The 23,780-nt window shown below is 43.7% G+C and overlaps 1 protein-coding gene across 1 annotated transcript; it reads left to right on the top strand.

Moving 5' to 3' along the window:
- Window positions 1–61: 61 nt before the first annotated feature.
- vwde (von Willebrand factor D and EGF domains) lies at window positions 62–23,670 on the top strand. Its single transcript, XM_023802719.2, has 33 exons — window positions 62–346; window positions 5,393–5,583; window positions 6,186–6,417; window positions 6,600–6,665; window positions 6,956–7,188; window positions 7,631–7,720; window positions 7,876–8,020; window positions 8,834–9,048; window positions 9,270–9,343; window positions 9,671–9,941; window positions 10,757–10,953; window positions 11,046–11,899; window positions 12,725–12,861; window positions 12,974–13,138; window positions 13,841–13,945; window positions 14,281–14,395; window positions 14,913–15,163; window positions 15,941–16,160; window positions 16,356–16,493; window positions 16,594–16,689; window positions 17,137–17,283; window positions 17,406–17,552; window positions 17,637–17,819; window positions 17,899–17,994; window positions 18,615–18,710; window positions 18,887–18,982; window positions 19,129–19,224; window positions 19,328–19,423; window positions 19,597–19,692; window positions 20,090–20,185; window positions 20,477–20,572; window positions 20,667–20,764; window positions 21,220–23,670. Exons 1-33 carry the CDS (start codon window positions 268–270, stop codon window positions 21,223–21,225), a joined length of 5,223 nt encoding a protein of 1,740 aa, XP_023658487.2. The 5' UTR covers window positions 62–267; the 3' UTR covers window positions 21,226–23,670.
- The last annotated feature ends 110 nt before the right edge of the window (window positions 23,671–23,780 follow it).

Genomic DNA, 23,780 nt, shown 5'->3' with positions numbered 1-23,780 from the left:
TGAGGAATGCCCGCTCAGGACACGCCCCTTCTCTCAAGTAACCTCGCAATTTTGGGCCAAGTACGTTTCTCTGCCGCACTACACTTCCTGGGTCTCACTTCGCTGGGGACGTAGGACATCAGTATCCAGCCAGTGCTTTATCCCAAATACCCTTTAAGGAGACTTTTATTCGTCGAAATACTTACAGTTTGTTTTCAGAATTCTTTTGAATGACCGTGAAAGCCGTGAGATACTTGCTGAAAGGAGCCTCGCCGTTCCGGAGTGACCATGAGGGATGAAGTTTGCGTGACTCGCTTCTTTATTTCTCTCCTCGTCTCACTGTCATCTAGAGTATATTGTCGACCAGGTAAGCAGACAAACCATTAGTATGAACCGCACTTTACCGTGGAGCAGGCATATTTATAAAGTTATCCACGGTAGTATTTACCTGTTTTCATTTGTTGCGACAAGCATACAGTGTTTGCTTTGATTGAACGTAATATTTCCTTTGATGTATTTTGTACCTTGATTGTGATTGTATATGTGGTCATTAGCTCATTTTGTTAAATGAGACCCATAATTTTGCACTTCTAGCACGGGGTGATAGTAAAGGCTTTATAAATGCAGTAAGACGCGAAATTAAGTTAATTAAAAGCTGGCCGAATGGCCGGTTTTTGTGTTACATATGGTAAAGTAATATTATTATATATAAAAAAATACTGCTTAAATTAAGCAAATACAATGTTTCAAATTGGACTGCAGCAGGTCAAATTTCTCCTTATGTTTGTTATTAAAATGCAGTATTCAAAGTAATAATGTAGAGTTATTAGAGTAATGTACTTCTATAAAACCATCTAATAATAATTACCTTTGTTTAGTTTCTGGTCAACATTTATAAGAACAATTTTCAGTCATGACTTCTGTCAGTTTGAAATGCAAGTCAGTTTTACTCAAATTGTGTATATGAAAATGTGTAATTGTCTGCTGAAAATATTTTGGACACATTATTGTGAGTAATTTCTAATATGCCTGCTGGAAATGTATTCATTTATATTGTGTTTGATATTCGTATGACTTGGAATGACATCGTTCCGTGGAACTTTCAAGATGTTATTGTTGGACAAGCTTAGGTTCCTCATGATCATTAGGAAGCTGAAGTTTTCTAAGTGACCTCACTATTATATTTTGCATATTCTGTCAGAGTCCACGTTTCTGTGACTGAGGGAATGTTCACGTTGCATGACGTGAGTGATCTATATTGCAAAGCTACATACAATATTTTTTTTATTCTATTGTGCTATTTTTGATTTTGCCAAGAGTTAACTTTGGGAGGTACCTGTTGCTGTACAGGAAATATGCCCATACATTAACATTTAATGGATGGATGGATAATTGGCTCATTGTTATGGCCATTAGAAATGTAGCATTTCAGAACGTAGTCTTTAAGCCAGATGTTTGTTGGGTAGAATCCATCAAACAAGTTCACAGTTATGAAGTAGACTTTGGTCAGGAAATTTATCAACTTTATAATAATAATGTTAATAATGTTTCATTTGATTTGTGAGGCAATGTCTATCCGTCTGTCTATCTATCTATCCATCCATCCATCTATCTTTTGCAGAAGCCTTCATATTTCTCCCAGGTACTCTGGGCTTAGCGTACAGCCCTGATTTCAGTTCCATGGATGTAGTTCTCCAGTTTGAACGCCTCTCTGTCTGCAGGGATGTTGAACTTCAGGCTCACTTTGTTGACCTTGGATGCCTCCCGTCTCTCATGCTGTGCCTTTGGCTTCATGGCCTCCTTCTCCACTCTCTGACAGTGGGGGGACCGACACAGAGACTTCTGCAACCTGAGGTCCTCTGTCCAGTCTGTAGCTAGGGCCTCCTTCAGAAGAGCATTGATGGTTGACTTTGATTTTGGAGGATTGGATGATTTTAACGTTTTAACCAGCTGAGAACCTTCCTGATCCTCAACCTCTGCGGGCCTTTTTGATTTTTTGCCAGCCCCTCCCACTCTGCAGAGGGGGTGTGTATCGCTGGAAACAGTCGTTGGGCTGTCCAATGTGGCAATCTTGGACATTCTCTTTAACGTTCGTTTTAGTTAATAATTTAATTTCCTTGTGACATACAGTTCTGTTATTAGAAGTCACTGTTCTTGTAACCCGACCAACACAACCCCCTGGGACCCTTTAAATGAGAGGAGACCTCAACCCCCCAACGCCCAAGTGAAAGTCTTGCCCTTGGTCCCAGCCATGCCTCTTTTTTAATTTCTGATTTTTCAGCTCGATATTGGTGTCCTTATTTTCACTATCGATGTCATTTGTGATAGATAACATCCGACTAATTACAAAATAATTCATTTGACGCACTACGATGGGCAGAGTGGTGGCTCTGAGGCTAGGGGTCTGTGCCAGCAACTGGAAGGTTGCTGGTTCAGATCCCCTGAATGCCTAGTGTGATTCTACTCATTTTGGGCCCTTGAGCAAGGCCCTTAACCTGTAGTTACTCTGTCCTGGGTATGACGTTAATCTACACCCAGTCCTGCAAGGAGGTCCTCCAACTTATACGGAATAACTTGGGGGTTGGTGGCAGGATTAACGCTCCAGCCACTGGAAAAAACTCACACTGGTCCCTTTGGACTGGAGTGGTGCTGAGGTATCGCCCACCACATGGCTGCACTCGGGTTCTCATCTCAGAGGTGGTTTGTCATGTGTTGTGTGCGGCGACACACTGTAATCAGTGCATGATCCTTACCTCCTTACTACGATCAATTTAAATGGTGTTATTGTTAATCACAAAGTTTCTGCTGTGAAATATAGTCCAGTTACATCAACAAAAATGAGCAAACACTCTTTGTTATGTTTTATTGGCTAACAGTGCATGGCCTCCTGAATCTCCGCGCTCATTCAAAATAATTAAACGAAAATCCTCTTACAATTGTGCGACAGTGTATTGCTGTTGCCATAACATAAAATTTGCCCAGTTTCTCATCATAATGTGATGCTTATCTCGTTATTACATGATAAGTATCTTGTTATAACGAGACATGCCGGCTCCGTAGTATATACGTCTTTGCTGTTGAAGCATGTAGGTTTTTATAAACATAAATAAATGCAACAATCATGCTTAAATAAAGTGTTTCTGTTCTCTTTTCTCTGATTCCACTTTTTGTCAGTGTGCAGAGAGTATAGGTGCAGTACCAGTGAAATGCGGATCATCTATTCTCCCCGTGTCATCGTGGGGTTACCTCCGAATACTCTGGTTTCCCCTCATGCTGAGGCTAATTGGAGTTACTAAATTGCCCTTAGGTGTGCCTGTGTGAGTGAATGGTGTGTGAGTGTGCCCTGCGATGGGCTGGCCCCCCATCCTGGGTTGTTCCCCGCCGCTTCTGGGATAGGCTCCGGACCCCCCGCAACCCAGAAGGATAAGCGGGTTGGAAAATGGATGGATGGATGAATTACTGTATACATATGAATCTAGTGTAAAGTATGGCTTTATGCAGAATATACCAGATGCAGACAAGAAGTACATTGAGAATGATTACAGTGAGAAAGATACAGATATCATTATAATGAAATACTTATCTCATTATAACAACTTGGCAAATTTTATTTTGTCACGGTGGCAGCGATACACTGCTGTATAATTCGGAGTCGTCCAAAGAACACACAAAAGACAAATTCCATGCCTTCCGCACATTTTGGTGGTGTGATGTGGCTTAATCATGCAGCAATGGAAGGGGACCAATTAACCTTAGCAGGCATGTTTGATTGAGTGTTAATTTACTTTATCGGTTTATAAACAATTCTTGCCCTAATTAAAAATGAATAATTATTATTAGTCCAAGCATTGTTGCTGCTGGATCCATATTATTATTATCATACATTATTATAATATATGGTGCTACCCAGTAAAGGATTCAGGATGGATGACATCTCTACTTACAAGAAGGTTCATACTACTGGTCCTGTTTTTACTTAACTAGTAAATCTGGCCAGTAGGTATAGATCTTTCTTTTTCCACAGAATAAAAAAAGTATGTATTGTCATTCCTCAGGCTCCACATTATTTTTCACACATACAATTAGTGACACAAAAGAAATACCATCTTATGTAATACATTTTAAAATATATTTTTGTTATTTCCATGTTTTGAGTTTGTATAGAATGTCCAAAAATTAAAATGAACAAATGACAAACAAGTAAAACAATAACACTTTAAACCCTGTGCCATCTTTGTAGAATAGAGGCGCCTTATTCTTCATCATGGGGAAACTGGATTTTTTTTTTCACATACCCCATCATGATCTTTGCGAGAAACACAGACACGACAGTATAGGTGAGAGTTTGTTTTCGGTGTAGAGCACAAGGTTAACCAGTAGGGATGGGCGGATCGACATTTTTTCAGTTCTGATCCGATTCCGATACACACCTGCTAGTAGATACAGATGAAAAAATATGCCAAAAACTTTAATTAGGCTGCTAGAAACATAGCCTACATAACGCACTGTTCCACCTCGTTTGTACGTCTTGTTCTAAGCGTTTGTAGTTCAATCTGAATATCTTCCAGCACAGTACATGAAAGTGGCCAATGGTTAAAATGCCCCACAATGTTTCTCTCACTGGCAATAGCGTCATTTACATTTCGTTGCGATAGTCACCCCTGTACAGTATCACAAAGTGTAGGAGGGCGCAGCCCAAGCTAGCGACTCCCAAATCATCCATTGCTTTTTTCATATTACTCGCGTCGTTTCGCACAACTGCGTGCACTTTGTTTGGGGGATTTTTCCACTGAACGCTACTCCCACCACTCAAAACTATGTTTTTTTTTTTATAAAGACTGCAAACCAGTACTTGTTGTTAAAAGCGTAAAGTACTTCCAGACCGTCACAACCTTGTCTGCTGCTTTTACGCTTCTCCTGCTGCAAATAGCATGCGCATGACGTCACAGCAGGTGGAAGTCATCGCGCTTACACCCACTGATTTATTTACCTTAAGTCCGCAAAAAAATACACATCTAAAATGGGAAAAACGTGCCGTGCGATTGATTGTACAAATTGATTTAACACGAACATCTTTTTAGAGACTGCCAAAAACTAAATAAGTATCGGACACATATGGCCAATACCTGATCCATCAAATAGATCTGGATCCGAATATCGGATCAGTGCCTCTCTATTAACCAGCATCTAGCTCCCCTGGAAGAGGTAGAGTTTAGGGGGTTGCTCATATTATGATTTCTCTGCCAGCAACTGGATTTGAACCCACAGCCTTCTTCATGCAGGCATGGATCCCCAAACTGCTGAGACATATACAGCTCCTCTATAAAGACCCCAATTTAATGGGACAGCATGACTGAGGTTGTGTTTGATTTTGTTCCATGGCATGAACGTCTGCTGGTTGGTTCCTGCTCAGCTCCGCCTCTCGAATGCACCGCGGACGGACACACCCTGCTTCAGAACCCTTACCGCAGCACCAGCTTCAGCTCTCAGCGGCTCCAGCAGTCCTCCCTGCAGGCTCTCGTGTGTGACCACTCTCTCGCTCCCGGCTGGTACCAGTTCCAGATCTTTGACAAGCCTGCCGTCATGCCAACCGAATGTGTTGAGGCAAGCTCATCCTCCTTGAAACCTTCTCAACCAAGAATAGAATTAACTAGCAAATCTTAGTACAGCAGCACTTTGGCCAAAGTTTCCACCAAAGTTTTTGTTGTAATGCAGTAACTGCATGGCAATATTTAATGTAGTTTATGGGATACATAAGATATAATAGTACTATAGTGAAGGTAAATAAGCTCATGGAAACAAGGCCAGAATATACCAGAGTATTATCTTCTATGCTCATCGAGAATGCAATCTTTTTGCCTCTCAAGACTTCAATAGAAATAATAAAAAAGTGCATGCACAATTTATGTTTATATAGAAATCTTAGAAATGTTTAAAATATACTGGAATCCCACTTGAAGGCTTGTAAGAAGAATACTTGGTCATTGTTCAACCCAGTGGAGACAGAACCTATGTAAACATTACACTAGTTACAAAGAACATCTGTGGTGGAATGTTCTTTATCTCCCATCAGTCGGAGGATTTCTGAAAGGTCTCTTTAAGTATTGAGCTTTTTGAAGATGTCTATTATGATTATATAGTATAAACGTATAGTATTAAGGTGTGTGATATGCTGATATGCTGCTCGTAACGTATCTCACACGCAGGTGAACCACTGTGGGACGCAGGCTCCGGTGTGGCTCTCACTCAGGGAGGGGGAGACACTGCCCCAGCCTCTACAGATTAAGCAGATGACTGCCTGTGCCACGTGGCAGTTCTATTTCAGCAGCAGTAAGGACTGCTGCCTCTTCCGCATCCCTGTGACCGTGCGGAACTGCGGGGACTTCTTTGTTTACCTGCTGCAGCCGACGCAGGGATGCATGGGCTACTGCGCGCAGGGTGAGTGTTCAGGCTCACTGCATGTTGACTGTGTTGGCTTATTGCACCAGCTGTAAATGTGCGAGTGATTCTATGTGTGTTAGCATGTAAGTCTGTTTGTTTGAGTTTTCTCTTAATGCATAAACAGGTAGAGAATTACATTATGTATACTGGTGCAATGTTCTGCTTTTTCCGTGGAACAGAGATGGCAAGTGTAAGGCCAGGAGTCTGTGATCCAGATGAGATGGATGTTGATGGAACCTGTAGAGGTGAAGTCTGCAAAGCCTTCTTTGTATCTTTAGAGTATCTGGAATTATACAAATAAGAACCAGTTACCAAAGTTACCTGAACTAACAATGGTCTGAATTAATATGATGAAATGGACTGATCCCTCAGATATCTTCCAAACCACACAAAGTTTCTCCTGCTCAGTTTGTGCTGCACATCTGCTTATGGTTCATAAGTTTAGGTTGGCAAGATCCCTTCTCTCAGTTGTATCCCATAATCACTGCTACCTGCTGCTGCGTGTTCTGTGTTTGACCTGTATCTTTCCTTTCAGCTAAACATCCATCTTTGCCATCAGCTCCCAAAATCAACGCAAATCTCTCGGGAAGCAATATTTACTTAAAGTGTAGTTTTGAGGCCCGGAATGAGAACAGCTCCTTGGGTTTTATTGTGACATGGTCACGGATGTCACCGGACAGCAAGAAGGAGGAGCTCAAACAGGAGACCACTGTGCAGACCTTCTCATACATTGAGCTGGATGGAATTAACCTGCGACTTGGGGATAAGGTACTCGTCGATAGGTTCATTACACTGGTCGATAGTTCAGATTCAGAAAAGCAAAAATCCAGGCCAAAATTTTGTTTCAACCGACCAGTTGAGGAATTTGTGACTATGACTCCCAATTGGTCGGTTGAAACAAAATCTGGGTCTGGATTTTTACTTTCTGAACCTAAACTGTCCAGCTCGGTTAATTATAATAGGGGCTGGAAACAACAAAGGATTTATCAAGCCAGCTTCAGGCAAGCAGTGCTAAGGGCTTGAGAGGTCATTTCCTACAAACACTGAATGTGAGAAATGTGGCAACCGAGGAATATCCCTGGAGTCACATTCCTTTTAGGCTGCCCGTACCGCTGTAGAGTAAAAATGATAGAGGGCTTTGTGAACCACTGCATATTCACGGCGGGACATACTCCTTCTTTCCCATAATGCTCCATTAACCCCTGTGCAGATCTACTGCAGCTGCACCAGCTTCTTTCTTGACACTCCAGAAATACGAGGAACCCCAGTGGAGAGTGAGCAGTTCTTCGCTGGAATCAGGGTATATTTAATAAAAACAAATTAATCTGCCTTTAATTATTGTTTCCAGCCTTTGGAAACTGTGTCAAAAGTTTACAAATTTATGTAAATCAATGTGATTAAAAGCAGTCAAGCAATACCAGTAGCTTCTCATGGGTGCTTGTGAATTGACCCCAGTTGATTCCAGAAGCTATGTCTATCTCTGAAGATGGGAGGGAGTACAAACTGACTGTGGAGAGCACAGTTCCCATCCCCTGTTCCTCAAATGGAAGTCCTGTGAAGGAGTGCGCTCTCACCTTACACCTGGGTGCCAGAAATCAAGGTAAAGGCGTCGTAAGTAACCTGCTGTAGGCTTCCAGCATAGCCCAGAATTTAAGCAGAGGTGGGCACTCAAGTCATTGGCTTGCAACTCGACTTGGACTCAAGTCACAAACATGATGACTTTTGACTTGATACGGCAAAACTGATGGAAAGACTTGGACTTGACATGGACATGAGGGCAGATGACTCAAGACTCAAGGACCCTATGGCTCAAGAAGGCTTGAGGTTATAGTCCCCCCTATGGATACAATAACATTAATTTGATCATTTCAGTGTATATTATTTCTCTGCTGTCTGAATTTTCATTTGGCTGCATGCAAGGTCCCCTGAGATAGTTTGTTGGAAAGATGCTTCACTCCTGCATATACACAGATGTTAAAACTGTGTGAAGGCAACTGTGACAGAGTGGAGACTCTAAACCTCTGCTTATGAAGGACTTAACCTACAACTTATCGTAGTGGGTTTTTTCTGCCGCAAGTTTATTCACTAAAGATAAGAAACAATTGACATAGGTAGAGACTCGAGTTACATGACTCACAACTCAACTTGGACTTGAGTCACAAATCTGATGACTCCACACCAAAATTAATGGAAAGACTTGGACTTGAGGGCACATGACTTGAGACTTGACTTGGACCTGCAATATTTTGACTTGAGACATGATTTGGACTCGCCAAGGCGTGACTTGTTCCCATCCCTGAATTTAAGGTCTTCAAGGGCACTGATGGTCTTCAGGCAATAGCTTTCTCATATAAACTGTAGAGTAGTCTTCACTTCTATGCACCGTCTAGGTGTTCCTTTTTTGTCCCCTCAGGAGAGGATCACCGGAGCCCGAATGTGGCCCTGTCTTCCTGCTCTGTGGAGCTTCCACAGATGCCTTGCTGGAATGGAATCTGCAGTGCTGCCGTGGTCCATTTCTCTGCCGTGATAGACTTCGTGCAGGACGGGAACCGAACCACAGAGATTTTGGTCCAGCCAATTGGTAGTGAAAATTTCCTGTGGAGGGGTTACACTCCGCAGACCATCCAGGTAAGCGGCCAGTCAGTCTTTATAAATGGACAGAGATGTCACACTTGGTTTCCTGCTTAATTTATCACTATCGTTAGATACCTTCTTTTAATAATCCTCTGCCAGTAATAACGTTCAGATATGTTTTTGTTTGGATAGATCATAAAGGATATAAACATGCGCTGCATTGAACATTTTACCTTACTGGGTTTAATGACGCAATAACAGACCCCTCTTTTCAGATTCATGTGAAGGATGTTCCCTCTGCCTACTGCTACTCTTTCAGTGATCCACACGTGATTACGCTTGATGGCAGGTATTTCAGTCTCGTGTCTTCTGTCTCATTTATTTGTTTATATCTGGAATGTTTATTTTATAAAAAGACAATGCTGCTATTATATGTTATTCATCTGATTACTGATGGTTTCGTCCAAAGGAAGTAATTTTTTAAATCCATAAAGATATACAGATTTTAGCAAAACAACGCAGATTAGTGACCTTTCTCAGTATTGCAATAGCTTCTGTTTGAGATTTTGACATAAATTTGCAGCCACTTCCTGCTGCAACATCTGGTACCTTCACACTCCTCAATTTATGTCTCATTTTTAAAATAAACCAGAGATAATGCTTGTGTTTCTTACAGGAAGTATGATAATTTCAAGACCGGGACTTTTGTTCTCTACAAGAGCACAGTGAGGGAGTTTGAAGTTCATGTCCGTCAGTGGAAGTGTGGAGGACTACACTACCCAGCATCCTGTGCGTGTGGTTTTGCTGCCCGAGACGGTGGCAGCGTTCTCACCTTTGACATGTGCAATGGACAGCGGGGAAGCAGCAGGCCACAGCTGTCTGTGAAGAGCAGGGATGTGGGTAGAAGTGTGCGGATCACAGAGTCCTACGAGGGCAGGAAAGTGACGGTATGTACACTGCATGGGGAAGGCTGCATCTTCTGAAAACTCAATGCAATGGCACAATGGGTGTTTATCAATGCCAAGAACATAAACAACGTACTTGTGTTCTCCGCAAGAACTTGCCTCCCAAGAACGAACTTGGGACGCAGTGAATCATGGGATTGTTTTTGTTGGGGAGCAATGCATCCTTCATATCTGGGGCTGGGCAAGTCCCAGGAATTTTTACTGTCTTCTGTACCTCTGTTCTTGAGCATTGGAACTGTGCTTAGATAATGAAAGATGGCATCAAACGGGTATGTGGGAATGGTTAAGTACGCATATTGAGGAACACCTAATGGGTATGTGTGCATGTGTTTTCCTAGGATAGGCTCCAAGCTAACACATTGTGACCCTGTACTGCATAAGCATCTGGAACAGGGGTGGATAGTTAATACACACAGACACAGACACAGACACACAGACACACACAGGTACAGACAGTAGTATTAGATTGAAAGCTTTTGGAGGCATATTCAGATATTAGTTCTTTCCGAAGGCATGGATCATGGTGTATTTCTTATATTGTTTTTGTTGGCCTGCATGTCTGTAACTCAATCAGCAATAATACATTTTAAAGTATTTTCCATAAAGTAATCGAACCTCACCAAAGCGATCAGTGAAATCTTTTTTATGGCCTGTTTCTGAACGGTAGATTCCGCATATTCTGTTTACTGCAGCTGGGAATACAGTGCCCCAAAACTTGGAAGCACGAGGAGGAATTTTTGAAGAGGAAATGAACTAAGCAACTGCACTGTGCCTTTGTGTTTTTCTGTTTCTCACAGATCATATTTTCATCGGGGGCCTTTGTGCGAGCGGACGTGGCCGAATGGGGGATGAGTCTTAGCCTGCGAGCTCCTAGTTCTGACTTTGGGCACACAGAGGGCTTGTGTGGGACCTTCGACGGGGACCCCCACAATGACTTCCGCAGGGCGGGGGACACCGCCGTCCAGGATGCTTCTGAGTTCATCGGCCAGTGGAGGTAAGCATCTCCGAATCCCCTGCTCCGCCTCTGCTTTTTACGAAATCGGGCACGTTGACAGTTTTGCGCCTGTATGTCTCTGCTCTTGCCAGACTTCCCCCTGGCAGCAGCCTGTTTGATAGCGTTCCGCACCATGAAAATTCGGAAAATGTCAGGCGCTACTGTGACTGCGAACAGGAAGCCTACGTGTCCAAGCCACCCCCCGTTCCCACAACCTGTGCTCATCCCGGCAACGTGAGGCTCCCATCGGTGATACCTTTCCAGGACGTTACCGCGGAATACTTAAGGTCGGTGCTGCCAGTGAACGGCACGGACGAGAGTCGGGAGAAGCTTCCCTGGAAGAGGCAGGAAGTCCCCCACAGCCAGGTCAGAGGAATGATGAACGATAAATCGTTTGATAGCACTGGCAGGCTTGCCGGGCAGGACAGCAGCTCCCACGCTGCCAGTGCCAGATGGAAACGGCAGAGCGGGTCACCCGTCGTGGAGTTTTCACGCCAGAGTCTGACTCAGGCCGTTCTGGAGGGCCTCACCTACTTCTTCCCCGATGACCATGTGGAAGATGACCGGTCGGAGCCTTCGCTGCCACGGCCCCCCGCGTTGGGCCCGACCGCGGCCCATACCATGCAGCTCTGCCTCCGCGCCGTGGTCAATTCCAGTGTGGGGATGGCCTGCGGCCCCCTGCTGGCCGACACTCTGAATGACGCAGTGTTGATGTGCGTGGCTGACCTGCAGCTGAAGGACGACCAGGCCTGGTTGAGCGCTAGCCTGCCCCTGCTGCAGAACGAGTGCGAGAGGAGGCTGATCCAGGACGGCGGGGGTGGCGAGTGGGGCACCGCTGTGGCCCTTCTCAGGTGTCCTGAACTGTGCAGCCACAACGGGCACTGCTCCGAGTCGGGCTGCGTGTGCCTCCCTGGGTTCGGGTCCTACGACTGCAGCGTGCTCTCTGGTAGGTGCTGTGAACTAGGCAATGTAGCTAATTCCTTTATGAAGACATGTAGATCAAGTTCAGGTTACGCAGCAGTTTCTGAAACAAGTACAGTGATCCCCTGCCTATCGCGGAAGTTACGTTCCAGACCCATCAGTGATAGGTGAAAATCCGCGATATAGAAAGACCATATAAACAAACATTTTTTATAGTTTAAGCCTTAAAATGCCCCTCCCACACATTTTAAACACATGTAAACTTATTAAAACACACTTTGTAAACACATATGATATGTGGATGTCAGGCTAAGGATATGAGTAACACAATAATAACAATATGTTGTTCGCAGAGAACTGTGATGCATCGAGGAAAAATCTGCGATATAGTGGGGGTGCGATAGCTTAACCGTGACATAACAGGGGATCACTGTAATGGGATATTCACGTTTTACTTGTCAACCAGTATCGATGTACAGATGTTCCTTGCTTTATGATGGTTCGACATCTTGATGGTGAGATAGCAATGCACATTCAGTAGTCATCAAATTTGAATTTTGATCTGTTGATACATTAACAACATATCATACTGTGTATATTTCCCTGTTTAACCAATTTTTTTCAAGCCCATTATGTGTACTAAACGCCCAAAAGTGTTACATCATGTTTTGTTTTACTTCCGATATTTTCAACTTACGATGGGTTCATCAGAACATAACCCAATTGTAAGCTGAGGAGTATCTGTATTTATATAAGACTGGTAAATGTGTGCCTGTTTGTATGGTTGTTTACAGTGTGAAATTCTCTTTTGCCCTTGTGTTTTTGTTCTCTGTAAAATGCTGTTTCGAAGATCAGATCCCAGAGATCACGGAGTTGGAGAGGGCAGGCCTCTGTGATGTCCGTCAGCGTGAGTGCTCCACCGTCAGGGTGTCTGGTCAGGCTTTCCAAGCCTCCACTAAGCTCAAGTGTGAAGTGGTGAAAGAAAAGGTAGCTCTCTGCCCCAGAAACACCTGTGAATTTATGTAATATCAGTTTTCATTATCAGCAGGACACTAATGCAGTAATACTGTCAGCTTTTTACGTTCGCGTCTTCTTCCAGCTTGTCAATGGCGAGTGGGTTCTGGAAGACCCGCAGTTAGTTTCTGCCTTCTTCCTGAGTCCTACGTCTCTGGATTGTCAGCTCCCAGTGGAAGGAACACAAGGTCTTGACGGCCTGGAAGCAGAAACAATCAACAACAAACCGATGGCTAGGTGGCAAATTAAAGTACGTGTTAATGCCTCAAGCAAGGGTTAGGGTTAGGGTTAGGGTTAGGGTTAGGTTCTAAGAGGAGACTTTCTTTTACAATGAATCATGAAATGGTGGTTGGTTTGTGGCTCTGAGGGTTGGTACTCATGCCCATGATCAGAAGGTCAAATCCCATAGCTGCCAGTGTGATGTCAGTGCTGGGATCTTAGCAAGGTCCCTAACTCCAGTTCCTTCATGGACACTGTCAGGTTCTGCTCTCTGATCATCACTAATGAATGTAACTAATAAAATGAATGAAGTGAAATCATCAATACCAAGCAGTACCTGTTTTCTATGTTAATAACATGATCAAATGCGCAAAGGACTGATGCATAAAGTGTGAAAAGACACCCAATGATATGCTGTTTGATAAACAGTTATTCTGAGTCGTAATACTTCTAATTTGCACTATAATAGCACCCTGATATGCAGAAGAGGAAAGAAAGATAGTTGGTTAGAGCGATATTAAAATCTGCCCAGTTTCCACACTGAGCATCCTAAAAATGCAACATAATCACTTTCAGTTAAATAAAATATGTAAATCATTTAAGTGGGTATCCTTTATAAAAGTAATTTTAATTGCCATATACATGTACGCTGATTTTTTTAAAATAGCAGATTAGGTTATAGGTCTCCTAGAGTCTTCAGGAATGTTCCATGCTGATGTCAGTATTTTGCCAGGTTTCCAACGATGGGCATGGGTTTAGCAATGCCAAGGTCCTGACCCTTTTCGACGGAGCGTGTCAGATCTGCCCACCCCAGGCCGAAGGCCTCTGCACTCTGAGGGTGGGTATCACCTGAGTTTCCGTGGCTGAAATCACTTACACACATTGCAGATCCACCTGCAAGGGTCCGGCCATGAGACAGCATGTGAAGATGTTAGTGGGCAGTGTTCCTCGTTGTACTTGTAATCGTTTATGGAAAGTTCATATTAGGATTAGTTCGTATTGTTGTACAGATTGCGTGCTTTTTCATGCTGCTTGCACATACCGCTAGTCTTTTGGATGTTTGATAAGAACATAAGAACATGTTTCAGCCCTAACACATTCGAAAATTTTGTTTGCTTGTTGGGTGAACTTGACCTTCTGTGCTTTCTTGGTTCCTCCTTTGTTTGTGTTAAGGAGAAAACGTGCAGCATCGATGGGCTGTGTTACGGAGAAGGAGACCTCAACCCCACCAGCCCTTGTCTCATCTGCCGCCCAGATTCTTCACAGTTTACATGGTCTGTTTTTGAAGGTAAATAAGCTTTTTTTTCAAGCAGTACTTTTAATCGCCTTGCTTATGTAGACATCTTTGTGTCTAATCCTTTGTGAAGCTGTGATTAGATGGTGCATCATGTGCATTAAGGCTCTACTTTCCTTTTATGTTGGATATATGATTGCATGTGGAAGATGGAGTTGGATTTGAAGTATTGCTGATTGAAATTGTAGCACCGGCATTGCTGTTGTACCCTTAAGCAAAATGTTTAATCTTAATTGTAGCAGTGTGTAAATTTGCCACCTGTCTAAGTGATAGTGAACAAATTAATTGACCACATAATAGTTGTAGTAATGTGAAAATTGTTTCTCTGGGGGTAAAATTACTCGGCTAGGTGACTAAAAGCACTCTGTTGTGTCCAAAATGATAGACTGCATATTTTAGCAAATCGTGTTAGCTTGTTAGCAGGGCTGCACGTGTTTCCTTTCGCACTTACACTAACTAAAGGCCTTTCCGTGATGTTTACGTTACACCTCTGTCCTCTGTCTCCCGTCAGCAAACAAAGCCCCCGTGTTCCAGCCTCCACAAGCCCATCTGAGGACCTTCTACGGCGAGAACTTTGTGTACCAGTTCCTTGCATCAGATCCCGAGGGCTCGGCGGTCCAGTTCACACTGGAGTCTGGACCGAAAGACGCCGTTCTGTCCCCCGCTGGGCTGCTGATTTGGAAAGTCACCTCAGCTTCTCCGCAGACCTTCGTGTTCACAGTTATTGATGACTGTAATGCAGCCACCCGGGCCGTCGTAGAGGTACAGTGAGAAAATTATATCGACAGTTTGGTTCAAAGCATTATTTGTGGTATTTCTTGTCCCATTGGAAAGCATGATATTGCCCTTAAATTAATATATATGCTTTATGAATAAAGGTTTGAACACTCTGCTTGTGGTAATAGTTACCTATGCTTCAAACTGTATACACTGTAAACATAGAAACCGGTGTTATGGACTTATGGAGTGAAAATTTGAAACATATGGGTCCAACTGTAGTTCATTTGTGAGCTGACTGTACGAACTGTAATATTCCTCTCTGTTGAGGATGGAGGAGACAGTGATATAGTCAGAGGTTATTTAGCTGGTAATCTTCACCAAATCCAGCATGGCTATTATACAGCCTACCTGAATGTGATTCCTTCAGGATAATGTCTAACTGGGCAGTCCATCACTCTTCAGCCAGAAAATGAAGTAAAAAACACCTTGAGATGCACAAAATCTATTTTTAGGTACGCACGATTTACAGACAATTTCAATATACAAAAGAACAGATAATGTAAAACCATATCGAAAACCCTGTTTCCAGCAAGTGTGCTCAAACTCTTGACTTGTATTCATGCCAGGTTTGAATAATTTAAAAGATATTTTATTCTATTAATGCCACCTATGTTCTGGGTATGAATATGATCATATATATTTAGAAAATATTTTTTGATTCTTTTACCACAAGAGGGAGCTCTGATTTAGAAATTCCCCATAACACACCCATTCTTACCCAAAAGAGTGACCTTTTGTATATATCTGGGTCCCTTCCAGGTTTTAGTGCGGTCATGTGGCTGCCTGAATGGAGCTTCCTGCATCACTAATATGAACTTTCCCCCTGGGAGTGGGGAGTACCTGTGTGTGTGTCCAGATGGGCACCAGGGGGCGCAGTGTGGGCGTCGGTCAGACAACTGCAAATCCAACCCTTGTCACTTCGGCAGGTGTGTGGATGGACTCAACTCTTACTCATGTGTGTGTCCACCTGGATTAACAGGTAAATTCAGAAGAAGATATCCTTCTCAGAAGTTTGTAGGTTTACATAGATATATCAAAAAATGTCCCATGTTACATGAACCTTCCCCAATGTTGTTTACCATGACTCAAGGAAACATGAATTAGATACAGTTTGTTTCTTGGTATTTTTTGTTTGATGTTGCTTGTGTATGACCATCACTGTTTGGTACCACAGGCTTGTCTTGTGGGGAGGATGTTGACGAATGTGAGTCTGCACCATGTTTTCCCCAAGTGGGTTGCAACAACACTTTTGGCTCCTTCATCTGTGGGCCCTGCCCCGTGGGATACAGTGGAGATGGGCGGAGCTGCAGCCGTAGGTTCAGCCCTTTCACTTTCACTTTCACTTTCAGTGCTCCCACATCAGCTCATTGGAGGGTATTTGAGGAACACTTTAAACATATCTTCTTTTCAAGGTAAGACAGATGTGGATGTGTCTGAAAGTAAAACGGAGACACAAGCTCAACCTACCCGAGAGTACCAGACATTCCTGAGACCCAAAATTAGCTCTGGTAAGTAGTATTTGTCGCACTGAAATAACTCAGAACTCAGAACACTTTATTGCCAGTATGAGAACACACCAGAATTGGTTATGGCTCAGTACAAACAGTAAGCACAGAGACAACTACAGTGTACAGGACACAGTGCAGCTGGGATACTTCATGATGACATCAGTCGCTCAGATCAGGGGTTTCCCCACTTTCTGAATACCCCACAATTAAAACGGATTAGAGCTAGAGGCCCCTGACCACTGAAGCACAATCACATAAACAACTGAGAACAAAGGAATTCACTAATACTGAAAATCCTTCATCCCGACAAAGGGGGTTGTTGAATAAATAAGGTGGTAATACCAATAATATATCATCAATTTCTGTGGATGCCCTGCACTTGCAATAGGGAGCCCAGGATTAATGCTTATTTAGCTGCTCATAGCACCTTTTTGTTTGGCTTTCCAGCTCCTTCGAAGCCCTGTGCTGTGAAGCCCTGCTTCCCCGGGGTTCAGTGCTTCGAAAGCCCCTACTTGTCTGCCGGTTTCACCTGTGGACCCTGCCCTCCTGGGCTCCGTGGTGACGGCTACACCTGTGCCCCAGGCATCCCAATTGGTGGGGAATGCTTTGTTCACCAAATCCCACTCAGTCCTTGATTTCCTGTTTAAATAATTACATATACAGCTTTGTGTGCCTTATCTGTGTGATAAGCTTGGATAAATACTTGGGTTTTGTAGGGGAGAAGCCGTTCCGTTCTTCTGGAAAGCCGTGGGTCCTTATTTCTGAGCGCAGCCAGGGCGGGTCTCAGCACGTGCCCACTGTGTCCTCCTCCCAACCTCGGAGGCCCCTAGACGGCCGGCGGACAGCAGCAGGAAGCCACACGGGTATTAATAAGCTGCCCTCTACTGGTAAGAATGTGCCGTGACGTACATATGACCAGAGTGACCCCAAAGCTATGAATCCTGCAGTCCGTCTCCCAGGCCAAGAAGATGAAGGGCCAGGCCTGGAAGAACACGAGGCCTCTTCCTCCAATCTGACATGTGCGGATGCACCCTGCTTTCCGGGAGTGCCCTGTGAGCCTTCGCAGACACGGTCGTTTCAGTGTGGACACTGTCCACACGGGTACACCGGCGACGGGATTACCTGCAAAGGTGAGCTGCTTGCCACTCATGCTGCTTTTATTTCTTTCATGGTACCTGATTTATTTTCCTGCGACTCCCATGTGCGCAGCTGCTTGCCGACACCCATGCGGGCGGAACATGGAGTGCTCCCAGCCCAACACCTGCACCTGCAAAGAGGGCTACACCGGATTCGGCTGCCACATTGGTGAGTCGCGCTACACTTCAGAATTCATGCGCATCACATTCCTGGTTAGCTAGAGTGACATTCGGTATCTTTCTCCAAGAAGGGAGAGGGTTCTAGCATGGACTGCTATGTCTAAGCTTGGTTTCTCGTCTGTCTGCCATCCCAAGAAACCAAAAGTATTAAACATTTACCAGGGGGATGGTCTTGTGTTACCAGACAGAGTGCTTGCCGGGTTTAACCACCTTGTTTATAGGGATTTATTTCAGCTGAAGTGCTTGGGCAGGGCAGCCAATTCACATACATTTTATTGTCTAATATTATGTGACTGGGGTGGTGCAGTGTGGTGCAGTGTGGTGCAGTGTGGTGCAGTGGTTAGCACTGTTGCCTCATGCCTCTGGGATTTTGAGTCTCTGCCATGGCTCCATGTGAGGTTTGCATGTTCTCCCTGTGTTGTGGTGGGGTTTCCTCCATGTCCCTCACAGTCTGAAAACAGTTACCATGTGTGTGACTGGTGTGTGAGTAGCCTCGGGGATAGGTTCCAGACCCCCCGTGACCTTGAACAGGACAAGCGGTTACAGAAGGTGGGCAGGTCGCATACTGACTCTACACACCAAACTCTAACGTCACTGTCCTCCCCACAGCTGTGTGCCGACCTGACTGCAAGAATCGAGGCAAGTGTGTGAAACCGAATGAGTGTGCCTGTGCCCTGGGCTACAGCGGAGCCACTTGTGAGGAAGGTAACCAGCATAAAAAGCTAATCTGACTGTCAAAACAAATGTATGGGAACGTGGAGTTTTCTACCCATTAAAATCCCCTGATTACATGATACCTGCATTCATGCCAGTTTCCACTGTGTAGTTCATGTTGTAATTCTTGACTAGTTATTTGCTTTTGCTCCTTCACTTCTCTTCAGCCAAATGTGATCTGCCGTGTCAAAACGGAGGAACGTGCCAGGCCAGAAACCTCTGCACCTGTCAGTACGGCTACGTGGGACCCAGATGTGAAACGAGTGAGAGGCCATTGAATGGTTGTCAACTGCTGGAGAGAAATGCTTCAGTTCCACAGAGTCGTCGCTTTTATTGTGGTAGTACAACTGGATGCATATTCCTGAAGATCAAGTGAGCGAGTAACATGTGGTCCCATGTGAATTTTCAGTGGTGTGTAGCCGGCACTGCGAGAATGGAGGCGAGTGTGTTTCCCCTGACGTGTGTAAGTGCAAATCCGGCTGGTTCGGACCCACCTGCAGCTCAGGTACCACCTTTCAGCCTTGCTCACTTTTAGGAGAAACCACTAAACCATTCAAACTGAGTGAACGATTTAGCTGACTATGTTATACTGTTCTCTACTCTACCAGCGGACTGCGAACCTGTGTGCCTGAACGGGGGAACTTGTGTGAAACCCAACATCTGTCTCTGTCCCATTGGCTTCTACGGATCTCAGTGCCAGATTGGTAAGAACGTCTCTCCCATGCCAGGAACACGCCATCGAGTGAAAGACTAGCTGCTCGGCTGTTCATTGCCGGTCATCTACAGACGCTAACCGTATACTATACTAAACAGGTCACAAGATTACAAAGTGCATAAGAGTATATTAGTGTGTTACATTCATATGACTGTATTTCAGCTGTCTGCAGCCCTCCATGTAAAAACGGGGGTCAGTGCATGAGGAACAACGTGTGCTCGTGTGCCGAGGGCTTCACCGGGAAGAGGTGCCAGAGCAGTGAGTCATCCGCGGCTCTCAGGTTGACATGTGCTGTTTAGGACGGATCCGATTATGTTCATTGGAAACTAAATATTATATGATGGACTAATGGCATTACCTATTAACAAAAATGTTACAGCCAGCATAACTTTAATTAGTAACATTTGAGACAAACTTCTATTGAACAATTAGCAAAGGAATTTAAGCATAATTTCTCCAGAATGCTGTACGGTTTTATATATCCTGTAACATTAAACCTTAAAGAGTTCCTTTTACTCTGTTACTGTTTAGTAGTTGTCTGCATTGTCTTGTGCGCATTGAGCATGTAATGCTTGCCTAATGTTGGTGTAAATATTTGCCTGTTTGTATGAGTCTTCTTTAGGCACCAATGAGTATTTTTTTTTTTGGCTCTCAGGTGTGTGTGATCCGGTTTGCATGAACAAGGGCAAGTGTGTGGGCCCGAACACCTGCTCCTGTGCCTCCGGTTGGAAGGGGAAAAGATGCAGTGTCCGTGAGTGTGGCTGACCTTTAGCTCGACTCTGCCTGCCGGGGTGACAATCTGTGATGCGCCATATGGCAGACATTGATTTTGGGGCATACCAGTGTCCTTCTGAATACAGACACGCTGGAAGCCAGACTAAATAATAGCATGCTGCTGGGTTTGAGCAAATAGGGGGTTTATGCTGCACACAGTTGTATACATATCAAAATAGAAAAATATTTAATAAGGTATTGCTTGGGGGCTCTTTTCAACACTAACTGTGTGCATTGTTTCATCTCCCTACCCACGCTACGGCCGTAGCCATCTGCCACCAGACATGCAGAAACGGTGGCGAGTGCGTGGGACCCAACACCTGTCACTGCCCGCCTGGATGGGAAGGCCTGCAGTGCCAGACCCGTGAGTCAGCCGTAGTGCTTCTCAGCACGCCGCGAGTCACGACCCCTCAGCCCCTTCACATCTGATGCGCAGTTTGAAACTGGCTGTCTTACAGCTGTGTGCAAACAGAAGTGCCTGTACGGGGGCCGGTGTGTGCTGCCCGACTTCTGCCACTGTCGGCCGGGTTACGTCGGTGCCAGCTGTGGGAAAAAGGTGACCAACCTTTCCTCACTGTCTTCCGCAGCTGTGTATACGCCGACGCGTGTTTCTGCATCCTCTAATGGACTAGCGCCCCCTTCAGGCTGTCACTTGCCTTGCATTCTACGCAGATGAGTCAAAGTCAAACTTTTATTGTCAGCTTCAGATATACAATGCAGTCAGACACTGAGATGAGATGCTCTCATTGGTTGAAGTGCAAATGAAAAGTAAAAAAAAATAATAAACAGAATATTAACACTGAAACATATAAATATAATAAAAATGTTAAGAAGAGCCAGAGAGACACAGTTGACTGGCGGGGAAGGATTGAGCAAATCAGTACAAATTGGTAAAGCTTAAAGCAGAAGGATGAATTATTGTTAAAAATGTTATTTCATTTCTCATATTCCAGTAATTCCGTTACAAGAATGAATAGAAATAAATTCTCAACGTTTTTTTTTTCTCTGCAGGGATAAAAGTTAGTGCTGAGGACCCCTCTAAAGCATGACTGAAAGAATCTTTACGCTCATGCATAGGTGAGCATCTGTGCCTTGAGACCCAGCTTTGGAGATGTGAATAAGTTGCGATCCGGAATGGCCAGAGAGACTATAAACGTATCTGTCACTACCTCAAACCCCCGTTGGCAAGCCGTATGTATGTATAGATGATCTACATGGATTAAAGGACGATATCTTTATAGAGACATAACTTAGCCTATATGAAATACACATATAGATCACCTTTTTTTATTTATGTCAAGGCTGTAATTACAGTATGTACTGGGGGGACACATCCCACCCCCAATATTCAGATGTGCTCACAATGCCCCCCCCCCACCCCGCAATGTCTACCAAAATAAAAAATATATACATAAAAAAAAAAATGTGCAATGTTACAACAGGCAATCACGCACTGCTCTCCAAAATAATAATTAATAAATGTAATCATAATCGCAATCATAAAGTTCACTGTGTGGCCATCGCCTTGGATGTCATTAGGCTTCTTTTGGCAAAACACCTGCAACATGATTTTATATAGATTTTTCTTTGAGTTAATAATCAAATAAATTCATTTAGCCTCCTGACATTCTGACCGTTTCAGTTCAATTAAACATTAAACAGGTCACAAACCACATTAAGGGCATTTTCATATATACACAGATTTCTGAGTAACTGAACGACACAAAGCACATTCATCAGTATTAAACTCTCTCCTTTCATTCATGCTTTCTTCAGCATTATTTGACAGCATTGGGGTCACCATGCAACCATCATACTTTCCCTATAAACAGAGGGATCCGTAAGGTTTTAAACTGGACATAACAAATTCTCTCATGTAGCATGAGTGAATCATGGTGCACTATAAATATTTTATTTGTGATTAAACAAGCAAAGATACTCTGCCATGCATCAAAAGGTCTACCATATAAAAGTATAAGAATATATTTTGATTCCACTGACCTTTCCACTTAAGTAGAGCACAAGCCATTTCAATTTGTGTATCAAAAGTAAAAATTTCATAAAAATTTGACATGTATAGTGGACATGACAGGGAACATCTTAAAAGTTAGAAGCTTATTTGTACAGGACATTTGGAGATATCCTGTCAAACATGTACAGTAAGATATGTCACTGGATACTTATTTTCTTGAGTACGTTTCTAAAACTTTAACTTGTCTGTAATTTAATTTGTACCTGGCTGTTAAAGGTTAAGAGACACAAATATACCGATTAGGCTAACGTAAAAAATTATTTTGTTCCGTGTCGTCTCCCCGTTTGGCCAGCAGGTGTCGCTGGCCATCCTGTCCTCCCCGTTGTCTGTCTTTAGTGTGTTTCCCCTGCTCCCCTGATGGCCACATGGCTCAGTGAGCTGAACATGCAGCTACCTGTGAAGCCCTTAGTTGTGTGTTCAAATCCTATTTGTCCTGTTTTTGTATTTTTGCAGATTTTGTTCCCTAGTGTTTCATTTGTAACAATATTTCTAGTTACTGTGTTTTGTAACTTGGTTTTTTGCTTTGTGCCCGTGGTTGTGTTTTACCTGTTTTTGTTATTCCCGTAGTGTTATATTCTGTTTACTATTTTCTGTTAGTTTCTGAGTTCCTTGATTTAATTAGTTGCTTCTCCTGTTACCTGTTTTTTTGCGCCAGTCCATGTGTGTTCAGCCCCGATTGCTCGTTGTCCTGCACCCTCCCTGATTGGTTAATTGTTTCATGTCTCACTCCTGCTATGTCGTTTACTGGTTAAATTTGTGTATTTATGTTCCCGCCTTAGTCTATTTCCCCAATGGATCATTGTATTTCATGGGTGTATCATGACCATAGGTGAGGGCAAAAATGTAGAACGACTGGTAAATTGGAAGCTTCTGGCTCAGCTCCCTCTTTAGCATTACTGTACAGGGTCTGCACTGATCCATCTGCCGATCTCCTTCTACCACCTTCCTTCACTCGAGAACAAGATCCTGAGATACTTCAACTCCACCGCTTGAGGCAGTAACTCCCTCCCCACCAGGAGAGGGCAATCCACCCTTTGTGGGCTGAGAACCATCACGTCCTCAGACTTAGAGGTGCTGATCTTCATCCCGGCCGCCTCACGCTCAGCTGCAAGCCGCCCCAGTGCAGGCTGCAGGTCACCGGCTGATGACGGGAACAGGACCACGGATCACGTCATCTGCAAACCCATGGCCTGTGTCTTTTTGCGGTTTATGGAGTTACAATAATTAATTCATTAATTTACTCTGTTTTCTAATGTATGTTACTTGATACTGGAGAGTGTTTTTTTGAATAAAATTGGTTTTAAAAGTGTTGTGGTTTTGGTTGTATATAGTTGCCAAAACTCTTTTTTTTTTATATATTTTTTGTGACTTTCATATATTTACAATTTCTCAATAAATGAAGCACATAGGTTCTATCCCTATTCTATCCATCGGGTGCTTGTGTCTGTGGTTATTTTATTCAGGATTTTTTGGTTAAGAGGAGCTAATGAAAGGTCACAATACCATGAGCTGAAGCATGGAGGTTAGTTTTTTCTGTTCT

Source organism: Paramormyrops kingsleyae, chromosome 9 (assembly GCF_048594095.1).
Source record: "Paramormyrops kingsleyae isolate MSU_618 chromosome 9, PKINGS_0.4, whole genome shotgun sequence".
NCBI classification, from domain to species: domain Eukaryota; kingdom Metazoa; phylum Chordata; class Actinopteri; order Osteoglossiformes; family Mormyridae; genus Paramormyrops; species Paramormyrops kingsleyae.
Note: the sequence above shows the minus strand (reverse complement) of the source record. Positions and strands in the feature narration are given on the sequence as shown.